The 19387-nt window shown below is 47.8% G+C and overlaps 3 protein-coding genes and 1 long non-coding RNA gene across 4 annotated transcripts; 2 read left to right on the forward strand and 2 right to left on the reverse strand.

The window, feature by feature from the left end:
* Nucleotides 1-717: 717 nt before the first annotated feature.
* On the forward strand, nucleotides 718-4020 carry LOC105699601. Its single transcript, XM_012424735.1, has one exon. It carries the CDS (start codon nucleotides 718-720, stop codon nucleotides 4018-4020), a length of 3303 nt encoding a protein of 1100 aa, XP_012280158.1.
* An 8796-nt stretch (nucleotides 4021-12816) lies between these two features.
* On the reverse strand, nucleotides 12817-14775 carry LOC105699891 (46 kDa FK506-binding nuclear protein). Its single transcript, XM_012425294.2, has 4 exons — nucleotides 14598-14775; nucleotides 14330-14419; nucleotides 13267-14188; nucleotides 12817-13148 (listed from the first exon to the last, which is right to left on the reverse strand). The coding sequence occupies exons 1-4, from the start codon at nucleotides 14605-14607 to the stop codon at nucleotides 13067-13069; spliced, it is 1104 nt and encodes a 367-aa protein (XP_012280717.1). The 5' UTR covers nucleotides 14608-14775; the 3' UTR covers nucleotides 12817-13066.
* A 228-nt stretch (nucleotides 14776-15003) lies between these two features.
* On the forward strand, nucleotides 15004-17388 carry LOC105699892 (threonine aspartase 1). The gene is made up of 8 exons (XM_012425297.1): nucleotides 15004-15181; nucleotides 15325-15392; nucleotides 15452-15803; nucleotides 15912-15979; nucleotides 16076-16192; nucleotides 16287-16467; nucleotides 16549-16700; nucleotides 16795-17388. The coding sequence occupies exons 1-8, from the start codon at nucleotides 15142-15144 to the stop codon at nucleotides 16894-16896; spliced, it is 1080 nt and encodes a 359-aa protein (XP_012280720.1). The 5' UTR covers nucleotides 15004-15141; the 3' UTR covers nucleotides 16897-17388.
* Nucleotides 17389-17953: 565 nt separating this feature from the next.
* LOC111674351 lies at nucleotides 17954-19354 on the reverse strand. The gene is made up of 2 exons (XR_002762388.1): nucleotides 19055-19354; nucleotides 17954-18949 (listed from the first exon to the last, which is right to left on the reverse strand). It is a non-coding gene; the product is annotated as an uncharacterized LOC111674351 (long non-coding RNA).
* Nucleotides 19355-19387: the final 33 nt, after the last annotated feature.

The following is a 19387-nucleotide window of genomic DNA, read 5'->3' on the forward strand; positions in this document are numbered from 1 at the left end:
CCCCGTTTGGCAGATGACTCGTGCGTCGACGGCGTGGGTCTCTCGTTATCGATCTGCAATAATTTTTCAGAATCGTCGCGCGAGACGAGTCACCGGTCTCGGAATCGAGCGCTCCTCGCTTCGTTCCTTTTTCCGAGAAATCCGACCGAGATTAATCGATAATGAGTAATTCTCCGCGGTTCATATTTGCGAAGCGCACATCCTTAATTCCAGAATTCGTCCCTAAAAGCGAGGGCGTATATCCCCGTGAGTCATGTGTCCCCTCGTCCGAGTTTCCCCCGTCGTCGAAGAATATCCCTCCGAGGTCCGTTCACCGACTCTCGTTTTCCTTCTCTCCCCAAGCCCGATTTGCTCGTTAGACGTATCCTAATTTCGGAGTTCGCTAATTAAAAGTACTCCGTCATAGAAAAGAAAAATAATCTACCGGTCGTTTCCCTCGCTTTTCGATGACATCGACCCTCGATCTCCGAAGGACGAGTGGAAACCGCGGCATAAAATTGAAAAAAAATCATATAAATGGCCCCGGGGAAGACGTCCGAGTTCCAAACAACCTGTTCCTTTAACGATACCCACGGATGACGGAATTTCTCGAAAGAGGGGGGATGGAGTCGTTTAGGTGCTAACGCTCGTTCCTTTTTACGTTCCGTCCAGATGTGATCGGAAGAAGAAGAGGGGCCAGGCGTAGGATCGAGAAATCGCGGAAGAGGCGGATCCAAGATGGCATCGACGGTCGCGCCAGAAGCGGCCGAGCCGGACAGCGACGCGTCCAGCACCGAGGAGCAGGAGGCGCGCAAGCGGCCGCGGGGAGACCCGGATTCGTCCAGCCCGAAGAAGCGCCGGAAGCAGACGACGCCGGTAAGGTTCCCCCTATCCCTGGCGGCGGAAGAGCACGCGGAGTCCGAGTCGGAGGCGGAGGCGGAGGCGGAGGAGCTGGACCGGGCGGGTAAGTCGGGGAGTCCGTCGCGACTGTCCTCGATGCCCGTCGTCGTCCATCGTCGGCCGAACGGCGAGGAGGTCGCGGGCGAGCACGAGGAGATCGAGCACGGCGACGAGGCGTCGAGCTCGCGCCAGCTGGGCGAGTCGCCGGACTCGCGGAACCGCGTCCGGCTCGCGGCGGACGTCTTCCAGCCGATGGACGCGTCGGGCAGTCCGATCGACCTCTCCGGGCTCGGCGCGAAGGGCTTCGGGCCGCCCTGGATGTCCGGACCCGTGCAATCGCAGATGCAGACGCAGACTCAGTTCCAAGGCGAGGAGTGGCAGTCCCAGAGCGTCGTCTCCTCGATGGCCTCCGTGGGCTCCCACCTCCAGGGACTCCCCTTTCCGAACGCCCTGGCCCAGTACCTGCCCTTTCCCGGATTTCCTCTGCCCGAGACCAATCCCGCGCATCGGGTTCCCCCCGTTGGCTCGACCCCGGTCAAGATATTCAACCCCGACGCGTACTGCGACCTCTGCAACAAGGAGTTCTGCAACAAGTACTTCCTGAAGACGCACAAGGCCAACAAGCACGGCATCTACGTGGACTCGCCGGTCCAGAGCGCGGAGGGCGGATCCGCCGTCTACTCCGGCGCGTTTCCCGGGGCCAACGTCAAGATGGAGGTCGCCGGGGGGTCCACCTCGACTTCCGGGGTTCCCTGCGAGGTCTGTCAGAAGCGATTCAAGAACGAGGACTCCCTGAGGAAGCACAGGCAGAAGATCCACGGGGACGGCGTGGAACTCTCGGATTCCCAGCTCGGGGGTCCGAGCTCGACGGCGACCGACGAGGACAGGGACGCGGCCAGGCGGAGCTTGACCCCCGGCACCGTGGCAGCTCTCTTCCGGCAGGAGTTCGCCGTCGAACAGGAGGAGACGACCTTCATGCCCACGCCCAGGAGACTGTCTCCGAGCTCCATGCAGCAGGCCAAGGACTCCGGCTTCAGCGCGGACCGACTGCACCGCCTGGGCGTCGTCAACCCGGAGGCCTTTTGCGAGCTCTGCTGCAAGGAGTACTGCAACAAGTACTTTCTGCGCACCCACAAGATGAAGAGGCACGGGATCTTTGTGCAAGAGACCTCGGAGAAGTCGCCGGGCAATCCGGGAGTCGCGGCTGACTGGCCCCAGGTGCAGACCAGCCCGCTAAACCTGATCGTGACGGAGAACGCGGGGACCGGCTCCGAGTCCGGAGACCGGCCCGGGGAGGACTGCGAGTGCAAGACCTGCGACCTGAGATTCCAGACGTTGGCGCTGTACCAGGCGCACCGGCGGAAGATGCACTCCGGCTACGAGCAGCGTTCTCCGAAGACCGAGGGAGACGCCGAGTCCTCCGATCAGCGCACCGACTCCATATCCGAGGACCTGCGGAAGCTGCAGACCATGATCCTTCAGCTGAACGGCCTGGAGTCCGTCAAGGGGACGTCCTGCGCCGAGGGCGGGAAGGAGTTCGACGCCGAGTCGTCCTTCCGGGCGCACGTGGCCGCGGAGGACCCGACCTCGCCCTCGAAGGAAGCGGAGAGCTCTCCGACGCCCCTGCCCAAGTCCTGCTGTGCCCTCTGCGAGAAGGAGTTCCCCGATTACGAGGCGCTCCGCGGACACATAACCGAGGAGCACCAGCCCGGAGCTCCGAGTTCCACGAGTCCGATGCATCCTCTGCCGGCGCCCGCGACGTCGGGGCCCTCGACGACGCCCGCTCTTCAGCCCGAGCGGAAGTTCCCCTCCTCCGTGACTCCTACCTCCAGCTATTGCGAGATCTGCAACAAGGAGCTCTGTAACAAGTACTTCATGAAGACGCACATGCAGCGGATGCACGGCATCGAGATCGAGAATGGCGCCCAGATAGGCGGAGTGATCTGCAACATCTGCAACAAGGAGCTGTGCAGCAAGTACTTCCTCCGGGTCCACAAGCACAACACCCACGGCATCGTCGAGGAGAGCCCGAGCGGCTCGACCAAGCAGGAGACCTACGACTCCTCGAGCACGGAGGATCCCGCCCTGAAGCCCGAACAGCTGAGCGACCTGAGCCACCGGTACTTTAACCACTTCACCGAGGTCTGTCCGGTCTGCAACCGGAGATTCCGGAGCCTGAAGTGGCTGAAGGCCCACCTCCTCGGGGAGCACGGCAAGGTCGGGATGGACAAGTGGCGAGAGATGGAGCAGCAGGGCCAGTCGGCTCCGAAGGCCGGCGGCAGGTCCTCGGGCCCGTCCAAGGTCTCCGGCATCCGGATACCCAACGGCTCCAACGGCTCGGAGCCGGCGCCGTCCCTCGACGCGGCCGGCTTCTCGGGCATGGGCAGCCACGTGCTGACCAGCCTCTTCGGCGCTTCCACGGAGGAGCAGCGGCGCAAGAGCTACCGCTGCTCCTACTGCGGCTTCGCGACCTCTGTCCTGCCGTACCTCTTCCTGCACGAGAAGTCGCACACCGGCTCCCAGGAGGCCGAGGCCGCCGAGGGCGACCGGGCCCTCCGGTGCCCCGTCTGCTCCCAGGGGTTCGCCCAGCCGGAGCTGCTCCACCACCACCTGCTGACCAGGCACCAGTTCCCCCTGCTGCTCTCCCACTTTCAGGCTCCGGCGCTCCAAGGCCCGGAGCTGCCGCCCCAGGAGCCGAAGGACGACCCGCCGCGCGGCTCCGCCGCCGACTCGCCCGGGACCGCCAGGAAACCGGACGACGCCGCGGTGCGGGTCACTCCCCAGGGCGCGTACAAGTGCGCCCAGTGCGGCTTCGCCACCGCCAACCTGAACAGAATCAAGAAGCACGTGAAGAAGGATCACCGGTCCATCGGGGATCCCTGCGAGAGCGTCATCGCCGAGCTGGGCAAGGCGCTGAAGGACGTCGCCAACAAGCACAAGGTGCCCGCGAGCTACGCCGTGCCCCAGGAAGCCGGCTCCCCGACCGAGCGGACCATCATGCAACCCTTCAAGATCGAGGAGTGCGACGCCGCCCCGGCGGGGGAGGAGGCCGGTCGCTTCGCGCCCGCCCTCGTCTACCTGCCGGTCAGGACCAGGGTCACCAACGTCCTCACCGCCTCCTTTACCCTCAGCCCGGCCTGAACGGTCCCGAGCCCCGTCCACCCGGAGTCTGTCCCGGCGCGATCGCGTCCGAGAGGCGAGCACGCGGTATCGGTTCCTAAAGAGAGCGCGAAGATATTTTTTTAACTCGCCGGAGTTTTTCCACCGCACCTGTGATTTCTCCGATCGCGACTCGCCGGAGTCGATTCGACCGCCGTAGATCGGGGTCGGGGAGTGGAGTACCCGTCGTGTTATATTTGTAGATATTCTAATCGTACGACCGACTAGCGTAAACGAGTGACGGACAAAGTTCCTATTTTGGATAGGGCGGAGCCCCCGGGATCGCTCCCTTGGCGGCCTTTTAGTTCCTCAACTTTTTGATAGATTTATACGAGTAGACGCCACGGGAATTACGCACGGGAGATCGCGGCGTGGCTTCCGATTTCCGACCTCGAGAACCGATTCTTCGCGTTCCGGCGCCGAAGTCACGGTTCGACTTGGCCGGGCAGAGACGCGCGGGATGACCGAGACGATTTTTATACGACCTTTTAGTCGGAACGGATGTAGAGCCTCCCTCTTCTCCCGCGGGAAGGGAAGATATATCGATAACGGTTCCTCCTCGATCCGACTCGAGTCGAGTTTTTCGTAATTCGCCGGGGTTGCAAATGCATCGTCTCGAGCGCTCTCTCTTCGCGGACCTCGATTCGTCCCTCGGTCACCCTGCGTCTCTGTGCGCTTCCTCCAGAGCCACTTTACGTTATTAAAGAGGGTACAAATAAGGATAAAAAAGAGAACACGATAATAATGGCAAGGCCTTCGCTATTGTTCCTATTCTTGTTGCGATGAGCACAGGTGGATATTTACAATTAGAGATCAATGAGCAAACAACCAACAATCTCAGGGTGCGCACAGGATGACCCGCAACCAAAGTACAATCGTATACACAGCCAACGCATTAAATAGAATTTAAACGTGTTAAATATGTAACGTGTAACGTCCCGTTCGATGGTAGCTGGATCAACGCCCGCGGTGCCCCGGACACGGGAAGGAAGGGCTACCGCGGGTAACTTCATTTTTTTCGCTTTCCGGATTCAAACGCGAAAAGGTCGAGAAGAGGACCGACCGGGTAAAACGTACCATTTTGAGTCTAGTCGAAGTCGCTTAATCTAGTCCGCGCGAGGTCCCGCGAAAGGAACCGTTCGTTCTCGTGACATCGGTAACCGAAATCTCGCGAGAAGGGCCGGAACGATTCGAGCGGCTTCTTTCGGGGACGAGGAACGGTGCAGATATATTCATTAACGCGGACGAGCGTCCGTCACGTAGTCATCGAATGGCCGAATTTTCACCCCCGATCGTAACCGTTTTCGAGCTCGATTTCCAGGATTTCCTTGCCTCTCGTTTGGCGAAAGAACCGAAGAAAGAGTCCCCTTTGCAGGCGAGCAGGCGGAGGCAATAATTTCGGAGGCCATGATAACCGCCTGTCCCGACAGGTGTTTATCATTATTTTTTGTTGCGGGGACGCGAGCGGTATTTTTCTCGTCGGGGAACGCTTTTGTGTGCATTGCTAAAGACTTTTATTAACGGGGCACGCACGCTCGATCGAAATATGCCGAAAGACAGCTGCCCTCGTGCTGACCACTTGGGAGTTGGGAGGGTAGCCACCCTAAACTCACTTTACTTCCCCAAAAACGTATCGCGCAGCCGTCGGACGGAGGGACCTTTCGATGGCCGAAACTCTCTCGACGGGCGAACAAACGCGACGGCGCGCCGAGTCTCCCGAAAATTCACCCGGGCTCGATTTCGAGAAACTCGAGCAATTTTTTTCGCCCCCCTCGTCGGCCGAGGGAGGGGACCTCCGGAAAAAATGACAGATTTCCCTTGACCGTTGGAGAATTTCATCCGATTGACCACGAGGAAAAAAAAGAGAGAGGCCCATTGTGCTTTCGCCGATTCATCGAATTTTCACGGAATTCGGAGTAAAAATGCCCAGGGATCGCGCGAACGTCCGCAAAACGCGGGCCAGTCCCTCGGTTAATTCCGGTGAAAAGGAGCACTCGCCCCCTGAGAGAATCGGGGGTCCCTCGCCGTCCCCCGCTCATATAAATATCCCCCACGAGCCGCGGTGAATCACTTGGCCGGCTCCCCAGTTTCCAAAAGTTGGAATGAATTAGTATGCACGCGGGCATTTGCCGCGAAACTCGGCCGAATTTTATGACGCGCGCGTCGGCATTAGCATATTTCCGGGGGTGAAAATTCGGCTATTAGGGGTCTTTTGAAAAAAAAAAAGAAAGAGGGAGGGAGAGAACGAGCCAGGAGGCAAGAGGGGAGCGGAAAATTTGGATAGGGAAAAGTGGTGATTTTTGAGCAGGGCGACCGATAGCCGATCGACGGGCCGCATCTGGCCCGGCGACTTTCAAGGGCGTCGCGTGGAGGTCACCTCTCGTGACCTTGGCGGTCCTTCGTCGGGGGCCTTTCGGGGAAAAATGGGGACCGAAAAGCGCCGCTCCTTTGTCCGGTCCGGTCGTTTCGGCACATTTTCTCCGTTGCGTCCCCCCGCGCGTGGACAATGACATGCAAAATGTGCGCCCGGATGCAAATGGCCACCTTTTTTAATTGTACCCACGGGATCGGAGATGCACGCGCATTGTGCACGTAATGGCCCGGAAGCGCGAGGCCCATTTATTCGGATTGTTCGACCCATTCGATATCGATGATAAACGGGCTTTGTTGGACCGTCGTCACCTTTTTTTTTTTAACGCGCGCTCGTACCGGGATGGTGGGAACAAATGTCTTTGGACAAACGAGGCGATTAGTGGAACTCGAATATCGAGTGTTCTCCGGGAAAGAGGCGAGTCGGCTCGGTTACCGTATTTTTATCTCGCTACCTTTAAATCGAAGTCGTCACGGTTTCGGTCATTGCGAAGACGCGTGCAGGAAAAAGGTGCGGCCGCGAACGAAAACTAGCTCCGGTATTGCCTTCGTTAAGTTAATTGAGCAGAAAATCAAACTAAATCGTGAATCAAAAGAGATGAAAAGGATTTATATATATACATATATGGGTACGGATATATATAGATAGATAGATAGATAGATAGATTTATATATTATAAAATATACGGTAGGTATAGCGTAGAGGAAGGATGACCCGTTTGCATGACGTGCGAAGTTTATAATCTACGTTAAATTAAGAGTATAGGTGAGCACACGAGACGCATGCGCGTTTTACGATAGGACATTCGATCGCTCGCCTCGACCGCGAGGCCGACGTTTCGGGTCTTAATTGACACCTAATTCTAGTCGTCTTGAACCAAATTATCCCTAATTATGCTAGTCCGAAGAGAGGAGGAAAACCTACCGAACGTTCGTTTCGAGTTTTCCAGTAGTCATATATTTTTATTTCCACGTCGAAGTACTTCCCTTCTACATCGAATTTATATTTTTATCGTAATTTTAAATCGCGTTATGATTTTCCATTTTTCGTACGCGTAGATTTGTGTTACTCGAAGATCCTTAATTTTAATTTGAGATCGCGTGGACGCGCGACGCACGACAATAAAATTAATTTCCTTGATTTTGGATTTGATTTCACGTTTATTTACACACCGTCTCCTTTTTTGTCGAGCCCCGATGCGTTATCTTTGCGTTACCGATATGTATCGAGTTACCCGGCCGGGGTACCGCGCTTTTGACTGCCGCTCGGAGGGACGCGACTTCCTTTCCTTTTTTAATCACCAGCAGTTGACAAATTGACCCGACGCGATTTCGAGTCGATGAATTTCGCGTCGATCCGTCTTCCATTCCGGATGAACGAATTCCGGGGGTAGTTTTTTTGGATCGAGTTCCTCTCGCGGAAGAGAACAACGAAAACTGCCCCGCGAACGTGACTCGCGATTTCTTTGCAGCTGCCCAATCGGGTAAAAAATCTTCAGAAAATGACGTTCCACCGTGATCACTCCGTACGCCGGGACCGAGTGGTCGTTATTAATTTTTGAAGCGCCGGGGACGATCTAACGATTAATCGACGGAGAGAAAATGCCCGGCGATCGAAAGCACGGCTCCCTCGAAAATGGCGGACGAATGCGTTCCGCATTCGTTCCCGTGTTCGCGATTGATGGGACTCTCCATTAATAACGAGGCAACCGAGGGAAGAATGGCCGGAACTCGATTCGAAAGACATCGAAGACGCGTCCTCCTCCGAGGCGTGCCTACCCTCGATCGTACTTTTCTCGCCGGTCATATTTTCGTCGTATAAAAGTTGAAGCGGGCGGAAGAGAATTCCCGTCCTTCCAGTGGAAACTCGTGAATGACATACCCGCCGGGGTGGCTTCGGAGAGCGGAAACATATACGCGCACAAACCCACGCACAAACGGCCCGCCCACGCCCCGGAGTACACGTATGAAAATCAATAATATCTTGCGGTTTCTAAGAGCGTGGAAAACGAACGAAGATAAAGACCGCGTTTCCCCCCAGCCTGTCGTCCCTTCCCCTCGACGTTGACGTCCGAAATTATTTTATAACGTTAAAGTACAAGACGAACGGCTTCGCGATGGGGAGGATCATCGAAAGTCGTCCGAGTTTACGGAATGTCGGGGGTCTTCCGGGAAATAAACTAGGGGAGAATAATTGAGAAGGGTAGAATTTCATTACGAGGTCCGCCATCTTGAATTTTCCTTCGGGACAATCGATACGATTTTCCGACGAGCCGAGTCGTCGAGCAGGGGGAAGGACGCGGGGACTCGTGTTTTTGGAAAAACCTAGACGGCGGGGATTTTGAAGCGAGCAAAGGGAAACGTGGCGACCCGGGAGTGCGGAGACGAGGTTAAGGGAAGAATCGAATCGGACGGCTCCCCCGCCTGGCCGGCTCGGTCGGGGTTCGGCCTCCGACCTTCTCGAGAGGGAGCGAGGCGGGCCGGGGGGAGCGAGCGAGACCGCGAGGACTGCTTATACCCCGATGAGGAAGTGGATTGCAATTATCAAAGCCTCCCTTCCCCTTTTCGCCCCTTTCCGCCCCTTTCCGCCCCTCCCTCCTCGAGCCTTCCCGGCGCCCTTCCAAGACTTACACCAACTTGGAAATTTCATCCTCTCGTAATAATTTTATCACGCCCCAAGACCCTCTCCTGACTTCGGCACCGCCGCCATTACGCTCGATCGTGCCGTTCCTAATATCGAGAAGACCCCCGTCATATTTTCGCCGCGATGCCGAGGATTCCACCGATCTCGTCCCTCGGACCCCCGCGGCCGGTGATCGCTTCTCCACCGAATCGTGAATCTTTCGAGTCCTGTCGATCGTTCGTCGCGTTGCCCAAGTTTGGCATTTTTTTTTCTAATATTTCGAAAGGGACGAATCTACCCCTTTGGTTCCTTTTGTGGCGCTTGGCGCACCTTTACCGACCCGCGACAATGGCGACACACGCGACTCGGACACAATGCGACGGATCTCTCGCATCCGAGCCGAGGGAATTCCCTAAATTCGGAAAGTCGAAAAAGGGGGAGGGAGGGTGAAATTTATTGCGGAGCGTGAAACAGGGACCCCATAAATAACGGAACGGCTTTAACCCTTCGCTTACCCCTTGAGGGGGCAATTGCCCGCGTCTAGGTAAAATTCGTTGCATCGTGCCCCGCTTGTTGCGGGGAGCGACAGAAATTTTTGGACAGGAGAAAAATAACGAACGGCCTCCACCCCTTTCGGTCTCGCGCGCGTTACGCGGTATTATGGGGCCCGGCCGTAACAATGGCGGCACGCGAGGTACAATGCGAGCGACCTCTCGGCCCCGGGATTCCGTAAATTCGGAATTTTCGCAAAGGGCTGCGATCGAATCGATCGCCCGACCCGTGGCGGGGGGAGGCGGATTTCACTGGTAATAACGAAAAGGCTCTAACCCTTTATTTATTTAAGCGGCAGCGCGGCCGGAGGGGCTGCCGCGCGCCGAGGGTCCGGTCTCGCCGTTTCCACGGATTTCACCCCAAATTTTCAGCTGTGCCATTCGGTATTCGGTTTAACCTCCTACCGGTACCCCCCGATTTACACAATATTTTGGAAATCTTTTATAAGACTGACCCTCCGCCATCGGCTTAGCGAACGGTTGCCCATTGTCCCGAAAACGGTCGGCGACAGATGCGAGCGCGGGTTCTGACGAGACGCGTGCCGGACGGGGCAAAAAGACAACACTTTTTAGAACCGTCGAAATTCCGAAATTAGGGTTAAAGTCGGGAATCCTAGGACGCAGCCGAACGGAAGGATTTTTTTTTACGCCGCGCCCCCTTTCGCAGTTTGCGGAACGTGCCACTTTTTCTACCCTTCCGGTAGGACCGAAGTCTTACCTCGGTGGAACAAATTCCTTTGAGATGTTTTCGCATTCGTTATATGTTTGTAGCGGGAGCGGCAGTCAATCCGTGTCATTTAATGGTCACATACATACTTTGTTTCGTTTCAACGTTTCCACGTGTTCGCGACGCGCTAATTTTATTCCCTCGGTGAGCGTGTGCTCTTCTTACGGAAATCTTGATGCCTACTTCCGGATCGATTCCTTTTATATTTTTCACGTAAATGTGAGTACTCGATACGAGTACAGGTACTGGACTGGACCAAACGTGTGCGACTCTCTTAAAAAGCATACTATATCTTTATAAAGTAAGCTACGATTAAGTATAGGGTAAGCTGATAACGTCAAAGAGAAGAAACGTGACAAAACTACCGATAAATCAATAACGACGTAACATGTAATGATACGTAGATATATTCTAAGATGAAAATCAAAATTAGATAAGTGAACGATAAACGTCGAGAAGCGGTAAGTTGAGAAAAGAACGGAGAAATATAAAGTCGTTATGTCGTATAATTAAGTCCCGGCTATGATGGCGAAGGTTGAAAAAATTAGGAAGAATATCTATTTATCCGGAAGCACCGTTGTACCGATTAATCCTTGTCGCGCGATTTTTCCTTCGAGTCGTCGTGTCTAGGTTTTAATTATAAAATATCTTGTAAGTTCCTGTCGGCAGAAGATTCAGGGTCTCCTAGTTTACTCTTGCGTAAAAAAAAAAAAAAATGAAAGAGACAGGAACGCGCAGTGAACAAGTACAACGTCTGGATAGTTAATTCATTGTCAGTGACGAATTAGTAAAGAAATATAAGTAAATTAAGGGATGTACATAACAAATGATGAGAAACGCAGCGACGGAGAAGGTAGTCGACGTGAAAGGAACGACCTTACCGTGACCGTGCCGTAAAAGCCGTAATTATGCCGGGCAAAAAATGCGAGGGTACACGTATCCAAAACTTACGGTAGCCTATCCGCTGGATCCGTTTTATTTTCTTAGGGGAAATGCGGTGTACATAAGTAAACGTTCTTTCGGAAGTACGTCAGTCGTTTGGACACATTTAGTGGGCGCGGAAGTGTACGAATCCGAGGTTACGATAATCTTACACGCGACGAGAAATACGTACAGGTACGTCTTTTGTGGACTTTTCATACGGTACTATTGTACTTGCTTCTTCTTTTAAACAAATTGCCAAAATGCTGTTCCTATACTAGTCCTCGAAACGTCTCTTCAAAGTGTTTTATAAAGCTTGTACAAGCGTTCGAGATAAGTCGTACTCGAGGTGACTACGATTGCAATGATTGTAATCGCAGAACGTTCAATACTCGAAGTAACCATGGTTCCTCTCATGATGCTTTCAATTAATTATATTTATACACGATAGGGTTTACGCTAATTGCCTATAGTTACGTGAATGTTTTGGAGGCGAATTTGAAATGGTAAATATATATATATGGTATAATCGGTAAAGAATTAAATGATATTGTAAGTAAGATACAGATATATTATTTACACTAATGGTATGCCTAAGAGCAGAAAATCAAAATGTATAGACATATGTGATTATTGGTGAACTATGTGAATTTAAGGCCGAATTAAGCAACTAGCGTGTACGCAGTTTTGCATCTAGTTTGTGCGAAGAAAATTTCAAAGTTTTTGTCCCGTGAAAAGGACATCAATATATTTGTCGGTATTTTATGTAAACTCGATTTTCGGTTTTGGCAGGATTTGATGTAAACGAGGGGGTTTCCCAAGGAACTACCCTAATGGATCACTTTGATTAAAATAACCATTTTACAGGCCAAATGTACTTACGGCGTATAACTAAAAGTATATAAAGGTACGTTCGAACGCGAAAGAAGTATTTTCGATTGCAGACTGTCAGCGTTCGAACGTGAATAAAGTATTTTCGATTACGAATTGTCAACCTCTACAAACTACCGATGATACACGACAAAGTTGATTATAGATTAATAAATCATGTCTTCTTTTATACGTGAATTAATACTTTCAGGACTTGTCGATATTTTTAACGATATGGAATAATAAATTGCACTTATAGGTTTTCGTGGCATTTCAGTAGTTTCGATATTTATCATAAATCAAACAAACAGAAATTGAAATTTCATGTTCCTAAAAATTACTATAAATAATTAATTTCCAAGTTTTTCTTTAATTACCGAAATCATTAGATGTTTGTTGCAAATTGTAATCATTGTCTCCGTTATAGTGTTTGAAACTTCATTAAATGAACTTAGATATAGCTCCTTTCATTGTTTTAAGAACTCATTTTTAAGCAATGTTTGTATGCTGAAACACGTGCATATATTGAATAAAATGGTAGTTGAACATTTTCAGAAGTCAATACGCGCAAAGTGCCTATTATATCTATTCAATGTTTTTCTTCTCTAGATATTTTTTTACTAACTTTTCCTTTCATGAAAAATTGTCCATGCTCAACAGTAAGTACCAATATATTCTTGTTATTTAAAGTTTGATAAATAAAAAATAACCGTTAATATGTTGGATAGATGTTTAATAGTTGCATGTAATTCAAACTGACAAATACATCGATCTCCATTTCCATTCAAGAATCAAATACAAAAATACACAAAGCTATTTTTACAGAAAATTAACAAATTCAATATTATGCAGTTGTCCATTTATCAGAAACAATATATATTCTAAGATTCATGATGGTAAACTTAAATGATAGCAATATACTTTTCATATATATGTTAAAAACTTTTGCCATTTCATGTTATAAAATTAATAAACATTTTTAAGTGTTACTTCAAACACAAGTGTGCTATTTGCTGGTATAAGAGGCAGTGATCCCTTCGCACCGTATCTGTAAGAAAGATATAAATCTGGATTAACTTTTACAAATTTAAATATTAATTATAACAATTCTGAAGAAATTTCGGTTAAGAAAAAAATAATTTTAAATTCCGACATATTGTACATACCCCATTGCAGGAGGAATCGTAATTTTCCTTTTGCCACCAACATTCATGCCTGTTATTCCAAGATCCATTCCTTTAATGACTTCACCCTTTCCAAGTCGGAATTTAAATCCATCCCCAGACGTTGTGGAATCAAACTTCTTTCCATTCGCCAGCCGACCAACATAATAAACGGAAACAAATTTGCCTCTTTGAGCAGGAACACCAGTACCTATTTTTAAGTCTTCCACGTGTATCCCACCTTTAATAGTTTTTTTCTTCGGTTCCTGCTTAGCATTTTGTTGATCATTTTTGTTCTTTTCTGATTTATCCTGTTCCTGTTTTACTCCCTTGCCATTAACCAGCTTTTGCTTTTCTGCTTTCTTAGTTTGCTGCTGTTGTTTCTTTGTAACTGGCACAGTTTTTTCTGATTCCTTCTTTTCTTCTTCGTCTTCATCGCTATCATTGTCCGATGATTCATCCTCTTCATCGCTATCATTATCTGCCATTTCGTTCTCATTTTCCTCATCTTCCACATCCTCCGAATCTTCACCATCTTTTGAGTCATCAAATACATCATCTTCGTCGTCATCATCGTTTGAGGATTCAGCCTCTGCCCGTAATTTATCTATCTTGGCTCGCTTAATTTTTGTATCCTTCTCAAGAACTTCCAAGGCCTTTCGCTTTGGATGTGTAGTTAACGATGGTACATCTTCATCCGTGTCTTCCTCTTCTTCTTCCAATTCATCCAAATCTAAATTATCGTCTTCAGGCATCAAATAACCAGTTAGATGAACATGACCCTGTCCATTAGTCATAAAAGCAATTTTTGTTCCCTCTTGAAAGTTTAGATCTAGAGGTACTTGCCAGATTAAACCCTTCTTTAAAGTACATAGAAGATAAGTCCGATTATCGTAATAAAGCATTACTTGTATAATCTCATTATCTGAAATTAAGATTCACGAGTTTAAAATAATTACCTGCAGGGGTACAATTTCAACAATATGCAAATGAATAATTTTAAATATTTAAGAACAACGCACAGTTTCACATGAAAATTAAATTTACTCTACAATTAGAAACATACCACCGGTCGATGCATCCAGACTTGCCATAGAGACATGAAACGACTTCTCAATCGTCTGCGTATACCGCTTATTTGGTTCCATAATTAGTCCTATCGGAAAATGAGAAATTCATTTTGAATAACATTTTAAAAGACCGTGCCGAAAATTGTTCTTGAGCTCATAGTAAATTCCTCGGAAACACGTGGCGATGCCCATCGCACGACAATGTCGGCATTTTTATAGCGGTATTGCATGAAGAATTTCAATATCAAGTACAATTCTACTTACCCCAAAACATCTTGAACCGATTTATTTATTGCTCCACCTAGTAAGAAAACAAAAGCCCAACAAAGGAAGAATGTTCGCTCTCGACAAACCAAGAAGCCCAACGAGAAAGACGCCTTCCGTGCCTCGAGTGCAAGCAAACGTAAGAGAGCTCCAACGTCCTCAACGAGATCGCGCCAATTCCTGCAGGGTAGCCAACTCTCCGTATATGATTATCCCCATGAGCTCCGCATAAAATACGTGACGAAATGAGTTGGGAACGTGGGAGAAGTTGTGAACAGTGTAAGACTTTTTTGGTTCTATCTGGTTTTAAGGACGCCAGAACACGCCAGAATTCCTGACCACTGCCTGCCAGGATTTTCTATCACGTGTACCAACGTGAGTACTCGGATTTGACTTATTTGAGAGTTTTCAATTTTAATGTATTTGACATCCCCGTTTATATTACGTCTAGTAATTTGCGATGTCGATAATGTTGTAGTGACAACTTGATCTCTACTTGCGAACTTGAAAACTTTTCTTTTCTATCAATAAAGAGGAAGGATTAATGAACAATGCCAAGGGAGGATTCGTCGCTGTGCACGTCGGTTTGTATGATTTTTATTCGAAGGTTAAATGTTGGGCTCTAACTTACAGTTTCAGTAAATAGAAACTGTGTTGCCTCAATCGAAGCCTCCACTTGTGAATGCATGGTTTTTCAAGTAACATTTAATTGGTAGACAACTTTTAGGTGCGGGTCAACACTCGGAGGCACTTAAAGATAAATACCAAAAGTTGTGCCGTGATGCCTGCAAAAAGGTGATTCTCAAAACAGTTCGCAATCATTTAGATTATAATATGTTGTATTACATTTTTAGGGAATTGATAGTTTACGATGTGGACACACCGCCTTGGATTCAGTCGTAGAAGCTACTATAGTATTAGAGAATTCTCCTTTGACAAATGCTGGCTATGGGTCAAACTTAACTCTGGATGGAAAAGTGGAATGCGATGCAAGTGTTATGGACGGTACTAATTTGCAATTTGGCGCAGTTGGTGCGGTGGGAGGAATAAAAAATCCTGTTGTACTTGCAAAGCGCTTATGTCAACAGCAGTCCGTCGAAACGACTCATGGAAGAATTCCACCAAGTTTTTTAGTAGGAGCGGGTGCACATGTATGGGCCAAGGAAATGGGAGTACAAACACTGCCACCTGATGATTTAATATCAAGTACAATTATTGAGAACTTATTTCCATTAGAATACTTTACAAATGCATTTATTAAATAACCTCGCAGATGTTAGAAGCTTTAAAAAATAATTATAATTTTATTTATAGTGAAGGCACGAAAAGTTTATAAACATTATAAGAGAAAAATAGAAGACCACAGTAACGAAGTGCATAAGGTAATTTATCATAGTTTTCATTTAACTGAATTATAATTTATTAATATGCAGTGGTGACAATATCGTTGTATATGTATAAATATTTCTATATTACAGCACATGAAGAAACGAATGGATACAGTAGGAGCAATAAGTGTCGACGATCTTGGAAATATTGCTGCTGCATGTTCCAGTGGTGGTATCATTCTGAAATATCCAGGAAGAGTAGGGCAGGTAGCTAACTTAAATTATATGTAATTTTAGGGTTGGTAATTTTCTACTTGTTCACATTCCAATGATCTCTGACGCTTAAATTATTTGGAGGTAGGCTGGGGTCTGGGGTTGTGGTTCCTGGGCATGTAGTTCGAAATCTTCAGTAGCTGCAAGTACTTCAGGATGCGGGGAACATCTTATTCGAACGACTCTAGCAAGGTCAATAGCAGAAGCGTTGTCAGATACAATATGTCCCACAACTTCTTTACACCATGCAATGAAAAAGCAGTTTCTTGGTAAGAATCCGTTCATATGTTTGTACTTCTAATTTGAACATTGTATGTCTGTATTTTTTTTATCGTCTGCATTTCCGCTAGATTCGAGATTCCTAGATGGTTTGGATCAGAAACTTGGAGGAGTTATAGCTTTGCGATACTCTGCACAAGATGCCCTTGGAGATCTACTCTGGAGTCATTCAACCAATTCCATGATCATTGGCTACATGAATTCAAGCGACAGATCACCCACGGTAATGTTACTTCACATGCCTGTAAATTAAATACCAATGCATTCGCGGGTAAATTTATCTAAAAAGTGCATCAATATTTTTTTTCTGTCCGTAGAGCCGAATGTCGGTCTTGGAACCTAAAGACGTCGGTAAGAAGGCAATAGTGGAGGGAATCTGTTTTACTCTTTCTAAGGACCCTTTGTACTGCAATTCGTGAAATCTAAGTTGCCGAGGCGACTGACTTACATGAGACTGTTAGATACACGTACATGTATACTATCACTTGAATTTCAAAGTTAGCAAATCGAGTGCACATTCAATCGCATTTCAAAACAAGTGCGAAGATCTATCTTTAATTTATTTCAGTTACATTCACCGTTTTATGATATCATTCATTCAGTTATTTGATTTAATGTTCAACTTACCTTTTCCTTATAATTTTATTTGGCTGAATGTTAAACTAGCCTATTGTTTTGTGTTCATAGGATTAGAATTATTTATTAGCTGCTATACTATTATTCCGGGAAACTAAAAGAAAGCTGAAGAATTTAAATGAAATCGATATAATTCAGCCATCGAAATAAACAGCCACATACGGGGTAGTAACTAAATGTATTATAATAATTGTTTGCATTCCAAATGAAGATATTCGTGTTAAGTAACATCCGTGCATTAATACCTTCTTAATAAATATGTGGATTTGAATGAACATGAATTGATCTCTGGCCTATAACTTACAAAAATGTATTACTTCTGATTTACTCGTTGGCTGTATTAATTGAAGCTGACAAATTTCTAAAACTCGGGAGTCGACTAGCTGATATTTCTGCCGACTCCATTATTAACCGAAGATTGACCTTCGGTGTCATAGGAATATAACTTTGAATGGTTAAGAAATTTCAAAAGCTCATATTACTTCGTGGTAAGACATTAATATTCAAGTAAATGAGACGTCAGGAAGATACGACGAATCATAGGTAAGTTCATAATGGAATCCCCTGGACCTATTGTTGACGTCAGAATCGATGATTTCCCGCGACGTGACTGGTTGCGATGCGAGTATCACTTAACATACTGTGCACGTAAAAATCCTCGCATTAAATATTTCTTTTACTTTCAAAGCTCTTTGCTGTGATTACGTATTGGAATATCATCTTGAACGCTTATCGTCACGTACGATGATAAATTTGTTTATTTATAAGATATTCTGGTGGAAACTTCAAGGGCATTAAGGGTCGAAAATTAGATTAAAAAGAAATTGATTTCTCATCGAGTCGATAAAATCCGATCTCTTCTTTTAAGAGATCGTTATATTTTTACTACAAAATTGCACCGGCCATACAGATCGATCGAATAAGGTGTCGAGTATTTGCGCGTCAACTTATTAAAACGCGATAAAGAGTTACTTCCCACTGTTCTTCTTTTCTTACGCTAATGAAAAAAAAATAAAAACGCATTCGCATATGATAAGCGGATACTTCTTCCGATACTCATTACTCCGATATCGATTTATCATCCACGCGAGGACTTCCACAAATAAATGGTTAACGTAATTTCATCGCACGCAGGTTGCGAATTCCTTGTACATCTTCCGAGAACCGAATGCGTAAATCGGCTCGTCTTTTCCTCAAAGACTAGGACACTCCCCAACAATGGACAGAAACTGAAGCCTCCTCGGTAAAACTTTCCTCTTAACAGCGGTGTACATACAAAGAAACGCTCCTTTTGCTCACACCTTCCGAGGGATTTTCACCGGACGCAATTACTTTTACGCCTTTCACCTAAAAGTAAAGGAACCGGATCGAAGCTAGAAAGAAATACCTCATGAATTACGTGAACGCAATAATTAAATCTTTAATCTTTGCGCCTCTCGGGATGCACGATCGATGGCGCGTCGCAGAAATTACTATCTAAATTCCCCAGATACGGTTACGTATCGACTATTCGAATCTTAACCGAAGTTATTTTCGAGAACGTAACCAATAAGAAAATTAAATATCTCTTTTTAACGGGTAGCGGCATCGACGCGTGATCGAACGAGCACGAAAGATCCGTATCTACCGTTCCAACGCGTGGAGAGGATCGGCTGATAAAAGAGTCGTAGTTGTAACGAGCCAGATACTACGATTTGATCGATTCCCTGACAACGTAGTCTAGCAATGAATTACCCCGACGATCATTCCCACGATCTCGTCATCTTTCTCTCGATCGGCGTCACATGTTTTTCAGGTCTTTGGAAACGTATCTTCGCTCCGCGGTACTCCAGCATTCTTGGCCGATAGAGAGATAGAGATCGATTAGCCGATGGAATTCGTGTGAAAGGAAGTAGGAACTTTGTCAAGGAAGCCCTTCGGCAACGATTGCTCATTACCCACCTCTATGGCTGGACGGTTCTATTCTTCGGCCTCGAGGTATGTACGTACATCGTCCCGCGAGCAATCGGTACGTTCTTGCGCTCGATCTCCGAACTCGACGTTTCTTCCTCGTATCGCATTTTACGGGACCTGTCCCAAGAAAAACGATCCGATTAACTTTGTCCCCGAACGTACAGATCGAGACTCTTGGGGTTTCGGGTCGAGACCGGTGAAAACCAAGAGGAACCACCCCTTCGATCCCGTTCCCTCGACGAGCCTCGAAATCGCTCGCTTTGGGACTCCTTTGTGTCCTCGACCGGGACGAATGGAACCATCGGGCACCCAGGGGGGAGT

This window comes from Orussus abietinus, unplaced genomic scaffold, assembly GCF_000612105.2.
Source record: "Orussus abietinus isolate OABI.00-Male unplaced genomic scaffold, Oabi_2.0 scaffold10, whole genome shotgun sequence".
Classification (NCBI taxonomy): Eukaryota; Metazoa; Arthropoda; class Insecta; order Hymenoptera; family Orussidae; genus Orussus; species Orussus abietinus.